This window comes from Carassius carassius, chromosome 17 (genome assembly GCF_963082965.1).
Source record: "Carassius carassius chromosome 17, fCarCar2.1, whole genome shotgun sequence".
Taxonomy (NCBI): domain Eukaryota; kingdom Metazoa; phylum Chordata; class Actinopteri; order Cypriniformes; family Cyprinidae; genus Carassius; species Carassius carassius.
The window spans coordinates 19,159,561-19,185,039 of record NC_081771.1 but is presented as its reverse complement, the minus strand read 5'-3'; the positions used below and the strand labels follow the sequence as shown (position 1 = coordinate 19,185,039).

At 37.0% G+C, this 25,479-nt stretch overlaps 1 protein-coding gene across 3 annotated transcripts; it reads left to right on the top strand.

The window, feature by feature from the left end:
* The first annotated feature begins 11,185 nt into the window (after positions 1-11,185).
* LOC132161275 (phosphoinositide 3-kinase regulatory subunit 6-like) lies at positions 11,186-25,276 on the top strand. 3 transcript variants are annotated; one of them, XM_059571221.1, is made up of 20 exons: positions 11,186-11,327; positions 12,271-12,375; positions 13,200-13,289; positions 13,623-13,714; positions 14,105-14,173; positions 14,509-14,641; positions 14,797-14,866; positions 15,805-15,988; positions 17,235-17,376; positions 17,607-17,693; positions 18,634-19,093; positions 20,838-20,937; positions 21,065-21,187; positions 22,223-22,330; positions 22,666-22,768; positions 22,870-22,937; positions 23,148-23,238; positions 23,355-23,407; positions 23,564-23,670; positions 24,031-25,276. In XM_059571221.1, exons 2-20 carry the CDS (start codon positions 12,327-12,329, stop codon positions 24,185-24,187), a joined length of 2,286 nt encoding a protein of 761 aa, XP_059427204.1. In that variant the 5' UTR covers positions 11,186-11,327; positions 12,271-12,326; the 3' UTR covers positions 24,188-25,276. The 3 variants fall into 3 exon arrangements, with proteins under 3 accessions (XP_059427204.1, XP_059427202.1, XP_059427203.1); XM_059571219.1 differs by having other exon boundaries at positions 22,801-22,937; XM_059571220.1 differs by having other exon boundaries at positions 11,188-11,327; positions 12,274-12,375; positions 22,801-22,937.
* Positions 25,277-25,479: the final 203 nt, after the last annotated feature.

The window sequence follows — 25,479 nt, the reverse complement described above, 5'->3', positions numbered from 1 at the left end:
CTTAAGTGGAAACTGAAAGTTATTGGAACTCAACTCCAGGGAGGCCTGGTGAGGCCTACTACCTGACAACCACAAACCATGGGAGCTCGCTTTTTAGTGGAAACGCACAGTATGTGGGAGCTAAACCTCCAGGGAGGCCTGGCGAGGCCTACTACCTGACAACCACAGTATGTGGGAGCTCACCTTCAGAGAGGCCCCACAGTACGTCCACACAGCCCCTCATGTTGAGGGAAACAATGCTTGAGGTGTATAACAAATACACACTGGTTGAATGGAGCCCATGGAACCCAGGGCTAACATCTTAAGAAAGGGAACGAAGCGGAGCACGTAACCCCTACCGTACAGGATTTCAGAAAGTGCGCAAAATCTTGCGTGCACACTTACCACTTACGTGGATTTCAGACAGTGCGCAAAGTGTTTACGTGCACACTGACCACCATGTGGTTTTGAGAAAGTACACAGGCTTAGCATGTGTACAGAAAGGTTCCTAAGCATCGCAGAAGCGCTGGATCGCACGGGAGAGGTGAGCTCCAACCCTCAAGCGAGGGGAGCATCACTTGAGGCAGTACATACAGAAGAATTCCGTAACTACCACCTCCCCGGATGCGCCAAGCCTCAGGGTGACCTGGCCGGACATCCATGAAATTCCCCGCAGTGCTGTGCCAGACGATCAGCCAGGCTCCTCGGGAGGGGTGTTGGATGGACAACCGCAGATCACTTGCCTACCACACGCCACCTAATACCAGAGCACTGTAAAGGAAACTCACAGAGTTTGTTAGTAGACATATAACCACCAGCAACATAACACCCATAAGCAGATAAAGAAAGGGTTACGTACTCACCCACCCTCCTGTACTGGAGTCCCGCTTACGGGGTGCCCCCTTCTGGTCCGGACCATCAGTAAGGTGGTTACTATGAACATAGAACCAACCAAAACATCATAGGTCCAGGATAGGAGACTGTTATGTGAGAAACTTTCCACCTAACCTTGATCAGGTGGAGAGCTGGTGGCTACAGGGGAATCAGGCAGGGGAGGATAAAAACAGAAGTTAAAACAGAGGTTAAAAACATCCAGAGCTACTAGGTATCGCTCCGATCTGGACGAGGACGCTGCCTCGTCTGAATCACTTCCCTTAGACCCTGCTTACCTCTCCGTGACCCGCGATTCCTCTTGCCCCTGCCCTTAGGCAGGGGAGGAGCACAAGCCACGACACTAGCCTTCTGCGCCCATCTCCGATCCTCAGATCGAGATGGGCCAGGACCCCTTTGTTTTTCGGGCTCGGACCTGGACCTTCGTGGAATGAACGATTTAAAGGCAGCTGAGCGCGCCCTTGCCTCCCTGAACTTTTCGACCACCATCTCGACGGAGGTACCGAAAAGCTCAGAAGGCAAGACCGGAGCCGATGTCTGCCAGGTTCACCCACAGATGTCTCTCCGTTACCACCATGGCCGCCATAGACCTACCCATGGCGGAGGCGGCCTGCTTGGTAGCCCAGAGAGAGAGGTCTGTGGTGCGGCGCAGCTCGGCTACCTGGTCAGCTGAAAGGCCCTCGCCTGTATCCAGGTCCTTCAGCAGGTCAGCCTGGTAAGCCTGAAGCACTGCCATCGTGTGCAACGAAGCCACAGCCTGACCTGCTGCCGCGTATGATTTGCCATTTAAGCGGGATGTATCCTGGAGGGGCTTAGATGGCAAAGAGGGAGATTTAAGATAGGACGTTTCCCCCACAGAGAGATAGCTAGCCAGCGTCTCTTCTACAGGGGGCATCCTCTCATAGCCGTTTTCGTGCATGCCTTCGATATTAGCAAAACTCGTATGCTGAAACCGATGGATGTGAAAGAAAAACGGCCTCTTCCATTCCTTTTCGACTTCTGCATGTAAGTCAGGCAAGAATGGAAGGCTCACCTGGGCTGGAGGGCTATGGTCAAACAAATAACGCTCATCGAGGCGACCTCGCGATGTTACTTTTCTGGCACGCTTCCATGGCAAGTCTAATTTTGCCGTGGCGCGATCCATAACCTCTAACAGCTCCCCATACGCAGGGCAGGAGGATTGAGAAGGCTCAGCCTCAGCTTCTTCGCCACTCTCAGACATCTCCTGGTCTTCCTGGGTAAAACCCAGCAGAGCACTAACTTCAGTGTCAGAATGGGTTAATGACAACGCATCTTCGCCCAAACAAGAGACGCAAAGAGTGTGTGTGTCATTGGGTGTCAAATAACGCTGACACGGATGCACACACTGTTTAAACGCCTTGCTAGTGGATGCCATGATAACAATAATAGATCGCTCTTACCGTTTTGGTCATTTCTCAGATGCACGCTAGATAATTGTGCATATATAAAAAAAAAAAAGAATGTCAATTAAAGCTCTTAAAAATCTTTATTTGAGAACCCCACCACAGATATCAGGTTTTTACAACTATGATTGTGTGGCAATTTGTGTCAAACAGCTTCTGAAATGTTGTTTGGAACATTCAAATGCGCTATCTACATCTAGATCATATCTATGGCATATGGTCTGTAAGAGAAAGCAGACGTGATTATAGTTGGCCTATTAAGTCTTCTTGTCCAAGTTGCTACAACCCGAATTCCGGAAAAGTTGGGACGTTTTTTAAATTTTAATAAAATGAAAACTAAAGGAATTTCAAATCACACGAGCCACTATTTTATTCACAATAGAACATAGATAACGTAGCAAATGTTTAAACTGAGAAATTTTACACTTTTATCCACTTAATTAGCTCATTTAAAATTTAATGCCTGCTACAGGTCTCAAAAAAGTTGGCACGGGGGCAACAAATGGCTAAAAAAGCAAGCAGTTTTGAAAAGATTCAGCTGGGAGAACATCTAGTGATTAATTAAGTTAATTGATATCAGGTCTGTAACATGATTAGCTATAAAAGCTTTGTCTTAGAGAAGCAGAGTCTCTCAGAAGTAAAGATGGGCAGAGGCTCTCCAATCTGTGAAAGACTGCGTAAAAAAATTGTGGAAAACTTTAAAAACAATGTTCCTCAACGTCAAATTGCAAAGGCTTTGCAAATCTCATCATCTACAGTGCATAACATCATCAAAAGATTCAGAGAAACTGGAGAAATCTCTGTGCGTAAGGGACAAGGACGGAGACCTTTATTGGATGCCCGTGGTCTTCGGGCTCTCAGACGACACTGCATCACTCATCGGCATGATTGTGTCAATGACATTACTAAATGGGCCCAGGAATACTTTCAGAAACCACTGTCGGTAAACACAATCCGCCGTGCCATCAGCAGATGCCAACTAAAGCTCTATCATGCAAAAAGGAAGCCATATGTGAACATGGTCCAGAAGCGCCGTCGTGTCCTGTGGGCCAAGGCTCATTTAAAATGGACTATTCCAAAGTGGAATAGTGTTTTATGGTCAGACGAGTCCAAATTTGACATTCTTGTTGGAAATCACGGACGCCGTGTCCTCCGGGCTAAAGAGGAGGGAGACCTTCCAGCATGTTATCAGCGTTCAGTTCAAAAGCCAGCATCTCTGATGGTATGGGGGTGCATAAGTGCATACGGTATGGGCAGCTTGCATGTTTTGGAAGGCTCTGTGAATGCTGAAAGGTATATAAAGGTTTTAGAGCAACATATGCTTCCCTCCAAACAACGTCTATTTCAGGGAAGGCCTTGTTTATTTCAGCAGGACAATGCAAAACCACATACTGCAGCTATAACAACAGCATGGCTTCGTCGTAGAAGAGTCCGGGTGCTAACCTGGCCTGCCTGCAGTCCAGATCTTTCACCTATAGAGAACATTTGGCGTATCATTAAACGAAAAATATGTCAAAGACGACCACGAACTCTTCAGCAGCTGGAAATCTATATAAGGCAAGAATGGGACCAAATTCCAACAGCAAAACTCCAGCAACTCATAGCCTCAATGCCCAGACGTCTTCAAACTGTTTTGAAAAGAAAAGGAGATGCTACACCATGGTAAACATGCCCCGTCCCAACTATTTTGAGACCTGTAGCAGAAATCAAAATTGAAATGAGCTCATTTTGTGCATAAAATTGTAAACTTTCTCAGTTTAAACATTTGCTATGTTATCTATGTTCTATTGTGAATAAAATATTGGCTCATGTGATTTGAAAGTCTTTTAGTTTTCATTTTATTAAAATTTAAAAAACGTCCCAACTTTTCCGGAATTCGGGTTGTAGTTCTTTTGCCAGTGTGTCAGCAGCATAAACTGCTTACAAGAAATAGATATGATTAAAACTCCTTAAAAACTAGCTTATTTTATTTGTATCCTTATCTTCATATGCAAATACAAATGAAGATTATCAGCGGGGGAAAAATGTTGTGGAAAAACGTGTTCAGTTGCTAGACATGTAAAAAACAGGATTTTTTTTTTTCATAAAGTGAATAAGATTTCAGAGCTTCGGTCATTTCATACCACAAAAAAAAACATAAAATATGCCATAAAACAAGTTTCACGGTTTCAATTCATTCATTTTCATCTGCTAGAAAATTTTAGTGGTTTTAGTGTCTGTGCAGACTTTTTCATACATTTATTTGAACGGAATGGGGAACCTAGACTAATTTTCTTGCAGGAAGTTACTCAGTGGTCTCATTTCTGCTCTTGCGACACACAACCCTTCTCAGGAAGAAACAATATTTACATGTAGTTTTTTTCTCTGTGTAGTTAAATAATAACCATAACACTGATGCTAAAATAAGATCCAAGTTAATAGTCTCCTCCCATGTTTTGAGCCAATGTTTCCGGGCTTGTATTACTGGTGTGGAAGACACTAGGGGAATGATTTAGTACTTGTGCTGATTGCAAAAGCAAGATGTAAGGAGGATATGATATACATAATATGTTACATAACATAAGAAACATAAGAATTATTAACTGTTTTAAATATCTCTCAGTTGCATATTGCCATAAACCCTGGTTTATTATGATTTGGATGTGTAGTATAATAATCCTATGATTTGAGATAAAATCATGTGCTATTGTTGATGCTTCTAGGATACTGGTAGAAGAGAATGAAGGAAGAATGACTGAAAGCAGCAGTCTGTTTTTGTTAGTGGATTTATAGGCATACCTCATGCTTCATGCTTCAGCGGCCTGTGGTTTGTTTCCCATTTAGGTCAGGTATGTCTGTGCCAAAGTTTTGAAGATTCAGTCTGCCCAAAGGCATCTTTTTGCTATTGAGAGGCCAACTTCTCTTAGATGTAAGTTCACTGTATATAAAAAATAGAGTTTGTTATGTCACAGAGTCTTTGTTAAACCTAATGCATCATGAAATATCTCAGTATAAACCGGTAATTATTAGTGCTTGATAATCTGTTGACATGCAGATTATTGTGTAAACCCTGTATGCATAACTGCATAGCAATAACGGTAACTGTTTTTTTCTTAGTGGAGCAATTGTGATTCATACATCTTTTCTGGTACAATTCATCTGCAGTGATTTATTTGACCATTATTCTCTAAAATACCTGCTTTTGTGTTCCGCAGAAGAAACAAATTCATACAGGTTTGAAACAATGTGGGGGCAAGTCCACACAACCAAAATGTTCACATATCAAAAAATATATAAAAATACATCATAAAAGTAATCCAAACCTGTTGAGTGAAAAGTAATCCAAATATTTTGAAGATACACCAAGACATTATATGATAACCAGAGTTAATTTAGGCTTTTATTTATATGTAAACATTAATAAATGCTCATGTTACACTGAATATGGTAACGTGAAGCACAACAAGCGAGCTACGTTTATGCTATTTTACAATGTATTTTACGGATACAATAGGTTTTTGGTTGTGTGGACTGTCAATTGGAAGGAACAAAAATAAAGATAGAATATAAAAAATATTTTCAAATGCATTCCTAAGATACATTTTTGGGTGAATGTCCTTTAGGTGTAACTCCATAAGCATGATAGGTATTGTGAAGCTGATAAACATTCTTACCAAGCAAGAATAAAGTAATAATTATTTTTGTGGTATACTCTCAAAGAAATAATCTCAAATTCTTGTTGGTTTTGTTTGCCAAGGTAATTTCGTAACCGCAGCTTTCATGTCACTGTGTATTCTATATGATCTGAGACAATAGATGACTTTAATATTGAGCGACTGACACACTTCACACTTCCCTCTGCAGACTTCTGGCAGGTTTACTAAATGTTCCTGTCAATGCATAAATCCGCCTTTGGCTCCATTGCATTTGGCCAAGATCATTTAAGGTAGACCTCCCTCTCCTTACACAAACACATTTCCCATGTCCAGAGAGGCAGACCACTGATGTTAGCGGAAGGCACTGATCACTGTCCACTGCTTCCTTATATTGTCTAGCAGTGAATACAGGATATCTGAGTAATTAATACTCCATAACTGTAAAACAACTTTCTGGTGGCCTGTTTAATTCAATAAACTGTAATATAGGCCTATAGCTTTGTTCATTTGTCTTGATTAGGTTTACACTTACAGGTTTACATTTAGTTCACCCAAAAATGGAAAACACTTTACAATGTAAGGTTTAACCTTAGTTAATTTGTTAGCATGAACAATGAAAATACTTTTAAAGCATGTATTAGTCTTAGTTAATGTTTATGTCAAAATCACCTATGCATTATTAAAACCAAACATTATATCTGATAATATTATTTAATGAACCTTAACTACCAAATACAATTTGTTTCGATTACGTATAATGTTAAAGGAACACTCCACTATTTTTGAAAAAAGACTCATTTTCCAACTCCCCTAGAGATTTTCAGATCTGGCGGTAGCACTTTAGCTGTAGCTTAGCATAGATAATTGTTCCTAGCTATATCGGCCTAGAAAACAACTTTTCATTTTCTGTCTATCTTAGTACACAATGTAACTACAGAAGAGTCGAGTTTTAAATAGGAAAAATAGTGAAACTCTTTGGTCATTTTTGAGCAAGATGCTAACGCTCTACTCAGATAAGCTAAGCTAAAAGTGCTATGGCCAGACCAAAAATGGTGAAACACAACTGTTTAACTCTAGGGGAGTCGGAAAATGAGCCTATTTTAAAAAAAAAAAAAATAGTGGAGTGTTCCTTTAACAAATAATTGTATATATACAATAACAAATGTACAGCTTACTGTGAGTTAAAATTAATTAACAACATTAAATGGTTGAATTTTCATTTTTGTTTGAACTTTCCTGCGTGTGTTTATAATTATAGTTTAATATACATACAGTATGTGAGAAGTTGCAAAAGGTTTTCCTCAGTTATGTTTCCAAATATCTTGCTAGCAATGAAGCCAAGGCCCAATTCTTGCTGTTCTGACAAAGATCATTGGCCAGTATGGCGCGCGCAAATCAGAAGGGTTCTTCCTCTTTGTGAGAGTGAAGTATGTACTGTTCCTAGTGTGGGGATTTCCAGAGCTCTGCAGGCTGTCTTCCCATCAGAAGGTGGGTTTCAGAGAGATATCCTGTTTTGTGAGAAGTTTGTAGCAGAGACGCACAATCGGAAGTCCCTGTTTTTTTTCCCACTGTTTATTTTTTTATTTTTAAGTACGTCCTGGTCTTAACTTTACAGTCATGTTAATTAATTATGAAATATTCTACATATATGTCTGCCATCTAGAATTGAACTTAAATGTTAATTATAATATTTTGCCCATTTATATCATATCATAGGCTTTACTTTAATGTGAAAGGTCTTAAGGTGAGACACTGCAGGCAAAAACACTGTTTTTTCAAGCACCTGTCAATTTTGAGATTTTGGGCTTTTTGGTTTTTCATAAAATGCTTTTTCAAACTAGTGGAAAGAAAACATCCAAAAGACACTGTTAAGTGTTTCTTTTATAGCACTTTATCTGTTTGTGTCAATAGATTTCAATTACAATACATATTTTTAAAGGCCGTTTTCTCAAAATGAGTTTTTTCTTCAACACTGAGCCATAAATCTCCACTTCAGTAGCACTTACACACACCAAACTTGACATTTTTATTCCTGTCTATATTCTGAAGGTTTTTACAGAGGGATTTGTTCATATATATTTTCCTTGATTTTATACAACATTTTATTCCCCCAAAAATTGTGAAAATATATTGTTTTCTGGCTGTTCAAAATATTTTCTGAATTATGGAGTGAAAAAAAAAGATAACCAGAATTCCCTCTGTAAAAACATTTGACTCTAATATGTCAAAAAAATTAAACAAAAAATCTGACACTGACTTTATCTGGTGTTCAGATTTTTGTACTAGACATTTGAAAACTTGTAATACAAAAAAATGTTTGCAATAATCAATGTAATCAATCAACTGGGTAAGTAAGGTGATAACTATTAGGATTTGAATTCTGCAATCAAAAAAAAAAATTTTAACCTGGAAATGAATCGAAAGTTTAAAATTATAAAACATACAAAAATGTATGATGTTAATCGTGGATTCCTTTTAAAAAGAAAGATTATCAGATTTCCTTGTTTTCACTGAAACATGCAAGTTTATTTTTTGGAACACTGTCAAATCATGATGAGTAACACAAACGTTGAGTTCATGTCAAATCAAGCGTTTCTGTCATTAAAGAGGGACAGATACTAAATTGTTCAGATATATTCAACTGTCAGTTCAACCCTTTAGTCAAACTGTCTTGCTGACACTATGATATAATTGTATTAAATTAGAAAACTGTTAAATCAGTGCATTTCACTATTGCTATTTTAGCTTGACTAGCTGCATCAGTTATTAGAGGCAGTACAATTAGTTAAAATATGGTTCAAAGGTGAGTGCTATAGGCAATGCAGGGCTGATCTAATGAGGAGTTCTAAGAGTTTTCATCCCCAGAGATTCTGAAAAGTCTGCGGCACTGAAGCTTGACTGAGTGTGCCATAATATAGTTACTGCACACACACACACACACACACACACGAACAGTGGCAAAGGACAATGATCTTGCATAAACCTGCCATCCATTCACTTACAGGGTTGGAACGACGTGAGGGGGAGTAATTAATGCCAGAATTTTCATTTTTAGGTGAACTATCCCTAGGTCTTGTGTAAACGTGTTGCCAGGGTTGCGAGTTTTTAGCAGAGCTGTGCTATTTTGAAAATGCAGTCGCGGGAAACATTAGGCCACAGAGCCGTTTGTTGCATTTTTTGGGATAATTATATAGGTACTGCGACCGCCAATGAATGATTAGACAAAGATAAATGAAAGTAGATGCTTTTAACAATTTATTACTGAATACCTGGCAACCTAAGGACCGCTGAACGATCGACGTGAGATAGTATGAGGGACACATTTGTTTTTTTTCACAACCTAAGGTGAGTTTCGCCCACACATGGAAATTTAAGGCAGAATAATTGAGTTTGGCATCGTAGATTAATCACGGAAAAAAACCGTAGAAAGTAAAGAGAAGGTAAACTATGGAATGTTCATGACTGAGACAAGAAAATACTAGTTTTTCATTTATTGTATGAAATATTTTAAAGCATTCTTATCCGTAAAGCTGCTTTTATGGATGGCTATATCAGCATATCACATTGTAACAATGTTATGCATATTATTCTACATTTTAAACAATTTATTATGCTATGCTTAAAATCAAAGCGTAAAAGATTTAAAGGAATAGTTCACCCCAAGTCATCTTTTACTCAACCTCAAGTTGTTCAAAACCCTATATTACTTTCTTTATTTTGTTGAATATAAAAAGAAGATGTTTTGAATAATATAGCCAGGAAACTGTTTGGTACATGTTTTTCGGAATATCTTTTGTGTTCAGCAAGAAGAAAGAAACTCATACAGAACAGCATCAGAGTGAGTAAATGATGACAGAATTTTCATTTTTTGGATGACATGCCGAAATGTAAAAAACAAGTAGGAAAGGGAATAAAATACAGATTAAATAGTTAGAAATTCACCCTACATGCACTGTAAACATGTCTAGCTAAAATCATCTAATTAAGATTTAAAACTCTTAAAATTCTTATTCTTACTCTTATTCTTAAAAAAAGAATAATCAAAATTAAAATGTTTATTTAGAGCCCTTTATGGGAATCCCACAACTGTGATTGGACAAAGGAAAAAATTGGGCAGATTTTCATCCCTTTTGTGTGGGTTTTGAGTCAGCTTTGGGCTTTGCTTGTCTGTCTACCAACCATAGTGATGATGTTAGATGAAGATGTCGAGACTGTCAAACCTAGATGTTTTTTCTGATCAAGTTGACCATTTTGACAATTATTTAACCTTTATTGGTGCATAAAACCATAAACCAACCTCGAGAAACATAATATAAAAACCTAAAATTGATTTTCATGACCCCTTTAAGTATATCAGCATATATGGTGTTCATTATTAAATAATCCTTATAAAAAATATTGTTACAAAAAAGCTTTTCTTCTTATTAATATTTGAAAAGTGTCATATTTTAAAACATTTTGAAAATAATGATTCAACTATGAACACATACATTCAATGAGTAAGTTCAAATATAAAATAAATTTTACTTGAAGTTACACCACGTGACATTTTTACATACTGCATGCAGAGCCGTTATCTCTAAGCAGAAGTAAAGACTGAACATAAAGTGAGAAAGTAAAAGTTTCTAAGTGTAATATTTTCTCTCTTGACTGGCCCTAAATATATCTCAGCCGTGTGTGTGGTCCGCCCCCACATTTATGGGGACAGGATATGTGTCAGGTCCTGTCATCTACACTGTCTCTCTGAAAGTGAGGGCCAAGTGAGCGACAGGAAGTCTGTGGTTCAGCGAGCTGCTTTCTGTGCTGATACAGCGCTCTTGACCCTGTTTCTCTTCACTTGTTCAATGCCTTTTTGTGCAGGATCAGGGGCTTCATCTCTGCGTGCTAGTTTTGCCGTTCTGCAGCACTAGGCTCATACAAACCACACCTGAGTATGTGTCACATTGTTTGGCTATGAACGTTCATGATGAACTTGCCCAAAATCCAGATCAGGGTGTTGTTTGGGTGTGATAAATGAATCAAAAAATTCAAAAAGGAATTTCCTTTCGGTGTGTCCACACACCCACTTTGCGTGCGTCTTTCACACATTTAGCTGCTGTTTCTCCCCTGATCCTCCTTCTAAACTTTCCCTGTTCGGTGCCTCTCTCTCCTCTCTCTCTCTCTCTCTCTCTCTCTCTCTCTCTCTCTCTCTCTCTCTCTCTCTCTCTCTCTCTCTCTCGTCCCTCCCTCACATTCACTCAGCTTTGAGTCAGAGTTGCAGTTGTCCTCAGTGACAGCCGCAGCAGTAAGAGGAAGTGTTACACAGTGTGCAACTCTCAGTGTGACTGTTTGGCCAGCATATGTTTTTTATACATGTGGCATATGATGTAGTCCACTGATAGTCTCACAAGGACGAAAGGTAAGGCACCAGACTTCTTTTTCTTCAGCAGACTTCAACATTTTAATGCACTAACAGACTCACTAGAGATAACCTGTGAAATATGCATCTTTGCACTGAGAAACCAAGCTGTCGGAAAGTTGCATAATTACGAGCTGTGTCGGACACTAAAAAGGGCCCCTTGTTTAGTTTCGTTTATTTGGTCTACATGCTTTTTTACACTCGTTCTGGCTTTTTATCGTAGTATTGTTTTTTTTCTCTCCCTTTCCCTTTCCTCTTTCTAGTTTTTAGATTCTGTTGTGACTTAAAAGTGTCTTAGCAATGGAGCAGTTAGTTGCATTGTGTTTCTGGACAGTTATAAACCATGTCTGAAATGAAGGGGAAGTCTTCTTGTTTAATCAGTAGTGGGTAAACGTGCACCTGAGGCTGTTAGCCATGGTCATCTGCGAGTGTGTTTGCTTTTTGGTAAACAACCTTAGTTATCAATTACTATAAACAGTTTACTGTTGCATATAATCATGCCAAGAATATCTTGATATTATCTACTGTGTTTTATAAGCTCAACAATTTGAGTGAGATAAAATTTCAGCATCATGAAGTGGAAAATAGAAGAGTGAGTCAGGTTAATGTGACCAGCACATTAAAGGGATAGTTCAGCAAAACATTTACTCGAGATCATGTCATTCCAAACCTGGATGCATTTCTTTCTTCTGTGGAGCACAAATATATATATATATATATATATGTTTTCAGTTTTAATTTTTTTGTTTAATGCAGTCAAATGTTGTTTGGACCCAGATTGTCCACAAATTCCGTTTCTTTGGCGTTCTGTAGGAGAAAGAAATGGAACAACGTGAGATTGAGTAAATGATGCCAGAATTTAGTACACTGTAAATGTAATGTGTTCATTTTCTCTTTTTATTTTATATACTGACTTTCTGAGTATATTTTGTCTTTGTGTCAGCAGTCACATTGGTGATTTTTTACGTTTACCTCATTATGTAAGGACCAAGCCACAGCATGGCATCCTGGAGAAATTCTAGCAGTATTAATGTTGAGGACCCGGCAGGTGAGAGTTACACCTTTTAGAATACATTATAAATAACAAAAGGTGACAAATCACTATTTTCATAATTGATTATCTACTTGATACTTAAACATTTGGCGTACCATTTAAAATTTGGGGACAATAACTTTTTTATGTTTTTAAAGAAGTCTCTAATGCTTACCTGGGCTGTTAAACAGTAATATTGTGATATTTTATATTATATTACATTTTAAAATGTCATTTATTCCAGTGATAGCAAAGATGAATTTTCAGTATCCATTACTCTAGTCTTCAGTGACATTCTAACAGTTAAAAACAGTATTTTGATTAACTTTGACCCCAACTGACCCCAGAGGTTTAAATGGTAGAATATCTCACACATATGTGACCCCTGACCACAAAATCAGTCATAAGGGTCAGTTTTTCGTAATTGAGATTTATACATTATCTGAAAGATGAATAAATGAGCTTTCCATTGATTTATGGTTTGTTAGGGTAAATACAACCAAGATACATCTGAGGTGCAAACAAATCAAAATATTGAGAAAATGTTTTCTTTAAAGTTGTCCAAATTAAGTTCTTAGCAATGCATATTACTAATCAGAACGTTTTTATATATTTACAGTAGGAAATTTACAAAATATTATCATGAAACATCTTTACTTAATATTCTAAAGATTTTTGGCATAAAAGAAAAATCAATAATTTTGGCCCATACAGTGTATTTTGGGCTATAGCTATAAATATACCCCAGTGACTTAAGACTGATTTTGTGATCCAGGATCACATATCAATTGGTTTATATCAGCATTCAAATGCTATGTTGTTGGCTTCTCTTTAAAAAGCTGAATATGCTGCCATTGAATCCGAAATCTACCGTTCCCTGCTAACCATTATGAGAGAAATGGACATTGAGCAACCAGCTGTCAATAAAGGTATGACTGACTTAAAGATTACACCTAATAAAAGAACACACGTGAAGGCCAAACTTAGATACAGTTGATTGCCATACATGCTATGCAAAGAAAAAGATGAGCTTAAAAAGACACAGTTTCTTTAAGAACCACAATCTGCAATCTAATCGTTAGAGTGATCTGTTCATGTTGCGTATAAAGGCCATTTCAAAAACTCAAGCTACTCTGTAAGCATCAGTAGCATGCAACAACTGGGGTGCCAGTTTCAAATGGCAGTATCAATGCACAAAATTTGTTGCAGGCATATTCTAGTTTGGTGTATATAAGAGCTGTTCGTTTTTGTTCATTCTGCAGGAATGCTGAGATGGACATTACACAAGAAAGTGCAGGACAGTTCACTCAGGAGTCTGGCTTTGGTGAGAGTGGCAATCAAGGAACTAGAAAGAGTGAGTCACCAGTTTCCATGACATAATACTTTTTGAAATATACCATTACATTTCCCATTTTATTATTAGTTCAAGCATGTTCAGTTAGTATGACCTAAATACTATTATTGTATTTAGTGTTCATTATGACAACATTATTTAAAGGTACTTGCCTAAGAAGCTTGAAATTATTACCTATTGCTACTGTCACTACAAAGAGTTCACTTATTATAATAATAGTTAACAATTACAGGATAATTGACGACTAACAACAGTTAGTTAACACATAATGTTTTTAATTCCACAAAGAAAAGCTGTAGGCTGTGAAGGACTTATAGAATGATTTATATGAATTAGTGAATGATTGGATGGATAGAGAGTAAACCTGATTTTCTTTGTTTTCATATACAGGCTGAAAGAACTGACTGCAAGAATCATCTCATTCCTCTACTTAATACACTTATATATGCTGTGATGCAGGTAAGAGAAAGGATGGCTACTCTTACAGCTTTTAACTGTCCTTCATTTTACTTTTCGACTAGTGATTCTCAGCTGGTTTTCAATCAAGATCCAGATATTCCATCAAGTGGGAATTAAAGACAGCACCAAAATTGTTTATTGCACAAAATTTCTTTGAAATTAAAAATTGAAATGTGTTAATATTATAATATTTAGTAAACATATCACAACAGACCAACCAGATGAAAAGCGCTGTTTTAGACAAAGGCTCTTTTGTCTTGGAGGGAAGTCTGAGGGTCTATTCACTTACACACAGAAGTGTCCTGCTTGACATCCTTCCTTGTGTTTCTTCGCAGACAGTATGCATACCTGATGACCTCTATAAACGAGTTTATGACTTCTGCAAGAGGTTGTTGACTCTGCCTCAGCCATACTGCACTGTGGGCCTTAGTTATGCTGGCCAAATGAAAGCAGAACGACTTGCTCCAGGTTTGTTACTTTCCTCAAACAAAATATGATAAGCATCTCTCCTGATCTTAGTTTGTCTTTTGGCTTGTAGCCAAGAAAAACTTATCAGTGATTTAAGTCATAAACAAGTAAACATGATCCCTGTGAGTATGACGTGCATTTTTTTTTTCTCATAGGCCTTTTGTATCAGAAAATGATAATCGCAGAACAAAATCTGAAAAATGAACACTATCCTCACCAGGAGAGGTGAGTCAGTGTCTCTGTGTCAATGTTTTTTGTTTTTGTTTTTTTTTTTACATTTTTTTTAAATCTTTATGTAAAAATAAGTGCCAAATGTAGCACATACACTGTTTAACAGAAGACGTTTATTAGAAATAATAGAAATATTGTTTAATAATTAAATGCTCATTGTGAGTTTGTGATACCTTATTGTGTTAAAGTATTGTGCTACCCAAACACAATGCAGCCACTTTCTGGTTGTCAAACATTAGTGGAGCATATATCTGTATTAATATTAAATCAGTACTGTACATCTGTGATTACATCTACTGTATGTGAACATAATTATATATAGAAAATATTGTCTATTTTCGGAGCAATCAGGGCCCTAATTGTTATTGTTTATGTAACTTTTGCATTTGACAGTATATCTCTGAGTGGAGTTTCTATGCATACTAATTGTTGAAACCTTTAATACCAGATTTTCAAGCTTTGGCACACTTTAGAATGAGGTTCTAATTCTTCTAATTATCTAAAGCTATTATCATAGTTAAGACTAGAAGGGAACAAGGAAATGATTGTTGCCAGGGCTTGTTATGAGGAAAAAACAAAAAGCAATTATTTGTTTAGTTGGTCTAGGTGTGCCTTTTTTATAATGCAACACCAGATAACATAGGAGTAGATGGAGCATAGTAATTATTTGTGAAGTCAACAGTTTTAATATGTTGTGCATCCAAATATTTCAAAGCCTGTTATCATACTGATTATTTTTTTGTGCTGGTAATAATTGCTTCCAGTCTACATGAGTTTGAGGTTGATGCGGCTGCTGAAGTCAGCAGGAAGCTTTATCAAAAAAAAAACTCATGTCAGCCCAGTTAGAAGTGAATCAGATCAATGTGTCTCTCTCTCTCTGTGAATAACTGTGTTCGTGAGTTTTTGATGGCTGTGTTCTGTGCCATGTTCAGGGTGTTTGTGTTTGCGGATCCTGCAGTATTTTCCGAGTCACTTAGCACGGTTCTGAAGGCTGATATTGAGGCTCAAGGAATGTTCCGGAACCCGCTAAGCTTGATGCGCTGTGTAGTGCAGCACAGTCTTCAGGCGGCACTGGGAGAGGATTGTCATGGGCCCTCTCTCAATGAGGCTTTGCAGGTCAGTGATGTTGTCTAGAAAAGCTAGTTGTGGACTATCATAGCCAAGAAGTTCACTAGCAATCTTAGATCCTGAAACTGACTAATGCATATCTAAGTATCCAAGTAAATGCTTACAGAGATAAAACATTATGATGCTGCATAAATGATACAATAACTTTCTCTGCTCTTTTTTCATTGTTTGTTGGTAAAACAATGTAATATAAACTAATTGAAGAAGTTTGGGATCAGTAAGATTTCTTTGTAATAAATTTATTCAGAAATTATGCATTGAATTGCTGAAAAGTAACTTTACATTGTTACAATTTTTTTTATTTCAGATAAATTCCATTAATTGTGAACTTTATTATACAAAAATATTAAGCAGCAGTCAGCCAATAACCTTAGGGGCAGCATGCCGACATACAGCGCCAATGCACAACGGGCGTCCCGTGTTCAAATCCCAACTTTATAATAAAAAATTCACAACATTGCTGTTTACTGTTACTTTATTTTTCTTAAAAAATAAAAAGCAGCCTTGGTGGGCATAAGAGACCATAAAAGAGTAAAAACTCATACCGACCCCAAACTTTTGAATGAGTCCTGTAGTAGGTCCTGTTATGTATTTGTTATATATCATGTATCACCATATGTACATGGATCTGGTATGAATTATACACTTTTCTGATATACAGCATATGCCAGTCATCCACAGTCACACTCAGAATTGATGTTTTCTAAGCAGCATCATTTATCACAGGCTTCTGTATGAGCAAGGGTCAAGAGTACAAGTATTCAGATGTTACATTTTGTCACACCAACCAGCTGTGAATCAGAAATGATTCCTGGGACATAGTGCAACATGCCATTTTGCTTTTACCTAGTCAAAACTCCTCTGCTAAAAAGTTTATTTGAAGAAAAAGAATTCATTATTCTAAATGAATAGGAAATGGTCTGTACCTATATTTAACCTGTGTATAACAGTTTAAGTACTCTATAATTTTAATTGTGAGACTATACAATGATGGAGACAGGGTGAGCATTTATTGCAGGTCAGCATCTCTCTGTCTCTGTCCAAATGTTAGCCGTCTGCAGTTTATTTTCAGAAAACTCAAAGCAACAGGACAGGACATCCACTGGACATCCCATATGTGTCTGTCTGAATTATGGCTGTATGTTTGTGTGTTCATCTGCATGTGTGATTTCATGCTGTGTGGCTTTCTGTGTAAGTGTTTGTGTGTCTGATTACCTGTCTGTGCTTATGTCAGGAAATCGACCAGGATGTGGAGTCGTACCTAAATGAAGTGCTTGCAACAGTAGACCAGAGCACAGGCAGTAACAGAGTTGATCAGGGTCAGACCAGACAGAAACTACAAGAGTTATACTTACAGATCCTCCGTGACAGAAAAGGCATGCTCTTGTTTCCATTTCTATTTCTATTACTATATTCTATTCTACACTCTCTCACAAACACAAACAAAAACTCTTTACCAACTCCATCTGTACCAAAATAGCTTTTTTTCCTCTAATAAATGACCTAGATATATATTTTTCCTCCTTTTTTGATATCCAACTTGTGTAGCCGAATCAGGAAGCAGGATTTGTTTGTGGTGTCATTGTGACGGTGTTTTGGGTTTCAGGTCTATTGTCCGACGGCTCTCTGTGTGATGTTCCGCTTCCCAATCCGGAGATGAGTTTCCATCTGTGGTGGGAGGAGGAGGAGCTCTGTAAGTGGGATTCATTTACAAAAATGTTTTGGCAGGGGCTATTTGTACTAATAGTGTTGCAAGATAAAAAATAATGAATAAGTAATAATTCAAATTAGTTGTGCCAGATACTATCTGCACCTCAGTGTATTGTAGTAAAACAGTAAAACAGTATGCAGTAATAACAACATAGTCATTGCATAATTATTAAAATCATGAATGAATGCTTCCTTTTTGGGAGCTTACTTGTCCCTATCCCTAAAGCCCTCCCTATACCTGCCCCATAACCTGCAGATCAGTAAAGGTGTCCTCATAGGTCCAGGAAGGACCACATCCAGATTCAAGTAGGCCTAGTGAATGCTTGTAAAAAGCTTTATTTCCACTATTAAATACCTATTAGTGTTTTATAAGCACATTTTGAATATTTTCTTCTTTTTAATTTCATATAAACAAGCTGATATGTGATAGGAATAAGTTTGGAATTAAATAAAAAGTGGATGCGAACTTGCGCCAAAAGCAGTGAGTCTCCTTAACTCTCCCTGTCTTTGTCCCAGCTACTGATTTGCTTTCTCTTGTTATTGTGTGTATGTGTGTATTTTAGTGTTAATAGCCTTTGACAATGATTGATTGATTGCATTGACTGCACTGATTGAATTGACTGCAGACTTTGGTCTCTCTGTGAATCTGAGCATAGTTTGTGACATAGCTGAGATCTGATACCTAAAAGGAGATTCCAGTGGGATTACTACACTGTAATATATCTATCTATCTATCTATCTATCTAGATAGATATAATTTATTTATTTATTTATTTATTCAAGAAACATAAGTACTTTAAGTAGGAAATAAGACATAGGCATTTCAATTGTGGACTGCAGCTGTCTTCAGAATTTAGCTCCAACCCTAATCAAACAAACCTACACTAAAATACAATATTTATTTTCATCCTGTCTGCCCACAGGGAGAGAACTGGCCAAATTCACCCGTTCTGGATCATTCTGTGAAAGCCTGATGAGTTCTGAGGACTTCTATATGTCTGACTTACCCATAGACCTCAACTCAGATATGCCACGGTATTCTGTCATGTCGACGGACAGTGGGATAGAGCGTGACATGCAGGGAACTGAGGCTTCTGACATGGAATTTCCTGGAGGAAGAACCTTAAAGCCTGAAATTACCAGTGGTCGACTATCACGGCGTGGAGGAATTAAGGTAAAGCCGACTGTAACCGAAAGCATGGCTCTGATGCAGGAAGCACTGGAGGAGACGGGCACCGCTTGCAGTAGTGGCACACTGCAGAGGAGAGCAGGAAATAGTAGTACCAACTTGCCCAAGGAAGAACGGGACTACACTGCTAAAATAGTGGTGATGGGAGATGACCGGGCAGTGGGAAGGCTAGCCAGGGCATACTACTGGTTAAGGTATGATATATTGAGCCCTATCATACACCCAGTGCAAGTGTTTTTGCTAGTTTCAGCCTGACGCAGTACCATTTACCCGTCCTGTTCCGCTTTGTTTAAATAACAAATGCATTCTGGGCATGCTGGTGTAAAAAAGAGGTGTGTTCAGGCGCATTGTTGGTGCATTGCAATTTTTAGGAATTGAAAATAGACTGTGCCATAGACCAACTCAAACCTGGTTTAAAGTCTGGTGCAATATTTTTTCTTTGTTATTTAAAGAGCACGTTAGTAAGATGCGTCTATTAGGTGGGTGCACAACGCGTGTACGCTTTGCTTATAACACACACAGGGATGCGCAGCACACAAACATTTTTTTAAATGAAAAATTACATTCCGCCATGAAAGCGAACTCGCCATGGCGTGAGTGCAACTGGCTATTAAAGGGAATGGGAGATAAGACTGATTGGTTTACTGCACATTACGGCCAAAAACACCCATTACTCATTGAGAGAATAGGGACAACCCATTTAGACTATGCGCCGGGCACGCTGACCATTTTCCTGTTGCTAAACTAGCAAAAGTGGATTCGGACACGCCCAGAGTGCACCTGCGCCATGCGCTTTACACCATGCGCTTAGATCGTTAAAATAGGGCCCGTTATCTCATCTGTGATATTTGTGATTGTTTCACTCATAGAGAAATTAGAGTGTTAATGATGTGATATAACCATCAAGTAAAAAGTAATAACATATTTTTATGATACATTACGGTATTTTTTAAATAAAGTGGTTCTTTAATGAAGTGGTCCTTTTCATATAATCTTCTTGTTTTATTCTTTTTTGCATGTTTTCTGCACCACATGATTTTGTTGGTTATACAATAAGAGTGATGTTTTTCTTAGAAATAATGATACAAGATTTCACTAAACTACCAAAAATGAAAATTAGACCATGATTTACTCATCCTCAAGGTGTATATGACTTTCATTTTTTAGAGGAATCCAATTGGAGTTATATTAAAAGAAATGTCCTGACTCTTCTTAGATTTATAATGGCAGTGGGTGGGTGTTTTTGTTCAACAGTCCAAAAGAAGTCCAATAAAGTGCATCCATCCATAATAAAAATTGCCTTACATGGCTCCGGGGGGTGAATATAGGCCTACTGTTGCAAATCGGTGCATTTTTGTTAGAAAATTATCCATATATAATCCGTATTCTCTAGCTTGCGCTAACTGTTGTACAAAAGAAACTTGTTGTCTAAAAGAAGAAGATCATACAGTATACACATATGATGCCTTGAGGGTGAGTAAATCACGGGCTAATTTTCATTTTTGGGTTAACTAACCTTTTAATAAGGTTACTCTCTTCAATAATTTCATCCTTTATATGAGACTTGTTCATTATATATTTTATACAGTTGTTTGGATGGTTGTATCTGACATTTTTGGAATTACTTGACTTAAATGGGACAAGTTAATATTATTTGAAACAGTGACAACATTCAAATAAACTGACAAAAAAAAAAGTAACTTGGCTTGTTGGGTTGGTATATAATAAACGTACTGTACAGAGAACAGACCCTACAGACCGATCACTTCAATTATTGTCTATTAAAGAAGCCTTTTGTTTCTTTGTAATAATTTTGTTTTCTGTATGTTTCCTAGTTCTAAGACCATCACATCCCTAAATGCTTTCACACCTTGTGTTTAGGCTTCTGTTATGATTGAATTAAGTTTCGAACAACAACATTTTGTTTTTTCTTGACAGGAAACGGGAAGCCAGGAGACGGTTTCTTACTATGAAAGTCAACCTACAGATGTACTACATCCCTGTTGGTCGCCCGTCGTCTACAGCCTCTCCTGTGAAGGTAAATACCCTTTCCTCCCTTTGGAAACTTCAGCAAGTGTACTGAGATGAATACTGATTACTTTTATCAAAAAAAGTGTCTTCCGTTTTAGCAGAACTAGTATGATCTTACAGAATATCTGTTTTAGGAGAATTTGCCTTCTACAAGCAATAACATCTGTGCTCTGGGCTCTTATCTTGGAATGGTGGATCCGTGGTACGATTGCAACATCTGTAGTCTTGGACAGATAATTCCTGATCTTGCAAAAACGGTATGTCAAAAGATGTTTAGCGTATTAGCCATACTTGGGTTAGAAATATGAGCCTACATGTATGGAATGAGAAAGTTTGATAGTTTCTCTTTCAGGTATTTTTTTCTATCATTTCCTTGTGTAAATGCAAACCTAGCAACTGTTCATTGTGAAAAACATGTTCCTCTTGCCGGTGTGCCGGTAATTTGTTAGGTTAGTTTAATGATTTGTATATCAAGAAGTTTGTGAATAAATGCCAGAGTTTAATCCTAGATATATAAGTATTACCATGGTGATGACATATCTGCAGATAAGCATAATTTTAAAATACTTAAGAGTACACATTACAGGAAAAGACTATACTTAAGTGTAAATTAAATGTAATGTTTTTGTCTTAATTGCAATTTAATGAAAATAGTATGGTTATAAATTATAGTTATATTCATTTCAGTTATAAATTATAGTTTATAAAAAATGTTAGCCTGGATGCACTGTAAGTCGCTTTGGATAAAACCATCTGCTAAATGCATAAATTTAAATTTTACATTTAAATTGATATTAAATGCTGAACTTTAGCGTGCTTTTTAAACCCACTTATGTAGGATTTAAGTACATCTTTATTTATAATTACAAAATAACTTCTATTGTCCTGGTAATATGGCTAAATTGTACTGCCTAACATGCTGACAAGCATTTATGGTAAACTAAAATATAGTTTAATGTAATTTTATTGAAACTTTTACACCATGTACTTCAATTTGTACTTACACATTTGTATTGATCAATTGTTTGACTTTATAACAGTGCACTTTGTAAAATTGTACTTAAGTGTGTTACGAGAGTCACGAAGGTGTACTCGAAGTACACTTAAGTGAGCTTTTATTTCTTTAATGTATTTTATGTGCAAGTACAGTTTTAGTTTTTTTAATACATAAGTACACTACAAGTGAACATTCAAGATATCAAACATCACTCCCAAAGAATGATGTCAGTATAACATTAAATTATAATTAACTTAAAATGCAAATGTTTTTTTTTTTTTTTGTAATCTTCCAGTCCAGCACTGGCAAACCACAAGAATCTGACCTTTTCTCATCTGATGTCATCTCGTATTACGTGCGTATGGGACAACAGCCAGTGTACTTCAACATTTTCTACATTAAGGTGAGAAAGAATTCCCTTTTGTACTGTTTTACGTAGTTAGTATTTTTTTTTAGCTATGATGGCTTGAGTTGCAGGTGTAATTTTGTCACCAAGTAAATTTACATGTTGAATAAACAAGTTTTTTTACATTGACTCTGAAGTTTGCAATAAATATGTTATATACAAAATAAGCATAAAAGATTTGAAAGCAGCATAAAAACAAGAGAAAGTACTGAGCCACAGTTCAAGCTCAGAAGGTCAAGCTGTTTGGGTCCTTATTTAAGCTGTTGAATGATCTACAGAACACTTTTTGAAATATATCGTTCTTGTTTTTATTTTCTATTCTATTTTTGCAGATTTACTTTTTCAACAAGTCCAAAGAACCTGTGGAAGACGTTTTTGTCACAGACCTGGAAGTGGATTTTCCAGAATTTAGAAAGGCCCAAGCTGCACATAAAGGTATTCAATATCCAAATTTGGGATAAGTACAGCCATTGCCACCCTAAATTTAGGCCAGCAGTTCATTCAGCCAGTATTTACAGCCAACATTCTTTCCTTAGACACTGTCAAACAGAAGAAGATGCCTGCCGAGCTGTGTGGGGCCCTGATCTCGTTTAGCTACTTAAAAGTGAGTATCACTTATGCTGTCTTAGTTGATATCAGAGTATTTTTAATTTACCTTGTCACATACAATATGACTGGTGTTGCTGATTGGTCGGTTTTCCAGTCAGTGACGTTCTTAAGCCACAAAGAAACATTCAGGATTTTTTCTAGAATTACAAATTAAGTGACCAGCAAATTTTAGTTGACCTCATATGGCCCTTCACATTCCTTTTAGGTGTCGCTAAGCAACAGGGAGGTTGAGAAAGGGTTCTCATTCAGAACAACAGGCGCCCAGGTTTCAGCAATACCACAAAACAAAACAGAAGGTAAGGTTACATGATTTGACTGAAAAGATATTTGTTTTTGTTAATCAGTTTAGATTAACATTAACTTTAGCCTGAACAATTTTAAATAAATGACTATTTTACTTCCCACTTTGTAGATCTCAACTGTCTCACGGTCACTTTCAGTGACACAAAGCCAAAGAGTTTCATGGTAGGTCTGGCTACTTTTCTTTCTTTTTTTGGAAAATATGTTTTATATATATTTTAGTATCTATCTATCTATCTTTATTTTTTTAAACTCGAGTTTTATGTTTTGGACTATAACTGTGTTCAGATATTTATGCTGTGATTTGTTTCTTTTTTTTAGGAGACAAAGATCAGAACATGCCATTTTAAATTGAAGACGCCAGACAAATCAACTTTCACAGTACGTTTGGACAAAGACTTTCGAAGGAAATATATGAACGTTGAGAGGTAAGAAATCAGTGCTTTTTCTGCTCATGTTATCATTTTAATAAAGTGGTCCATTACCTACACTACCAATCAGGGGCGCTGCACAAGATCGCGGGCCCTAGGCAGTCCTAATGCCTAATATTTTGCTTTCACTGTCGATTCATTTAATGCATCTATGCAAAATATAAGTATTACGTAAAAAAAACAACCCTTACTGACCCCAAACTATTGAACAGTAGTGTAATCTTTAAAAAAAATGTATTAGCTTTATTTAAAGAATAATAAAGACATAGAATTAGAAAAGCCTTCTTCTGGTCCTAGAGTGAAACAGATTAGATGAAACATTGATTAATTTTCATTGTACTATATTTTCTAACACAGCATTGAGGTTGCTCCATGTCGAGACCCTGGATATTACGTTCAAAAATCCTTGAAGTCAAAGTTCACGGCAGAAGGTGACAGTAATGCTGGACTGAGCAAATACATGAGCAAAGGATTGACTCTCCCCATTAACACATTTGCTGGAATAATCGACTAAACGAACGAGGAACGGGATGGAGCCTGCTTGCTGTCAACATAAAGGCCAGTTCTGGACTCTTGCAGTATGTGTATTGTGTTTTAAACAATGCACTGTCCAGTAGTGTCGCCGTGTGATCAAATGATCAGCTAAGACACTTCGCCAAGCAGGTTTTACTGCAATATATACTTTTATCTGTGAATCACAATTTGATCGGTCCAGGGAGTATTTTAATGTGTAACACAGCTAACTCACTAACACTAATGCATTCATGGTATTAAGTTTCTCAAAGAAGTAGGATTTACTTGAACTTGTTTTTTTGCTTTAACAATCAACCTGTTCTTTAAAATGTACACATTAAGTGTATGTGAAGCAGAAAATTCTCCACACACTGCCAGGATTTCATCTGGATTTTCCACCAGAAAAACAGAACAACTGTTAATTACAGTACATTGCAGGTGCAGTTGTTAGTATGTCTGTATACCATAAAATATATGCCATATGACCAAGTGTTTCAGAGAAACTGACATTACCGTAATGATTTGCACTTCTTTGATACATTCTTTGTTTTATGCTTTTATTTTTATTCCACTATACATGCTTAAAACATGTAGGACCTTCCAAAAGAAGGTTTTATAGCATCACAAACATGTTTCAGATGAAAAAGCATAAAGGATATGTATTTTAATTACTGTCTATGTGATTGATATGTGTAGAACAGCACTATTGTTACACAAAAGCTTCAAGCTTTGAAAGGTTGTGTTGCGCATTAAACTGGTCAAGAGTCAAATACCTTCTTTAACACAATAATTAGTGGTGCCAATGTTTTAATCTCGCATACATCAATCTCTGTACATTCTGAATTATATTTTGGGGTTCTTTTCCAGCTGTTTCTGGTCTGATGCCAATAATCCCAGTTTTCCCATTATGCCAGGCATTTATTTTAAAGAACAAATATAATCACAATAATATGATTATCAAACCTAATTCAGTTTTTGGCATTAATTTATGCCAAAAGTTTGCACAATTGTTGATTTGACCTCTTGTTTTGTAAATATTGTGATTTGATTTTGTAAATAAATATGCTAAATAAATGTAGCATTTTCAAATTATTGCAACAAACGTGGGTCCAGATTTATTAACACAGTGACGATGTTTAAACATTTACTTTTACTGTTCCTTTTTTTTTTTTTTTTAAGAAGAAGAAGAAGAAGAATCATTAAGAAATAAACTTGAAGGTACACTGACGACAAAAAAAATGTTGCTGTTGTTGTTGTTGATGATGATGACCACAAGATGTCGTCAAAGAGTCA

Coding starts and splice junctions, on each gene's coding strand:
- LOC132161275 (XM_059571219.1), top strand. CDS start 12,327: ATGGCATCCTGGAGAAATTCTAGCAGTATTAATGTTGAGGACCCGGCA. Junction 15,989..17,234: donor CTCTCAATGAGGCTTTGCAG/GTCAGTGATGTT, acceptor TGCTTATGTCAG/GAAATCGACCAGGATGTGGA. Junction 17,694..18,633: donor GTGGGAGGAGGAGGAGCTCT/GTAAGTGGGATT, acceptor GTCTGCCCACAG/GGAGAGAACTGGCCAAATTC.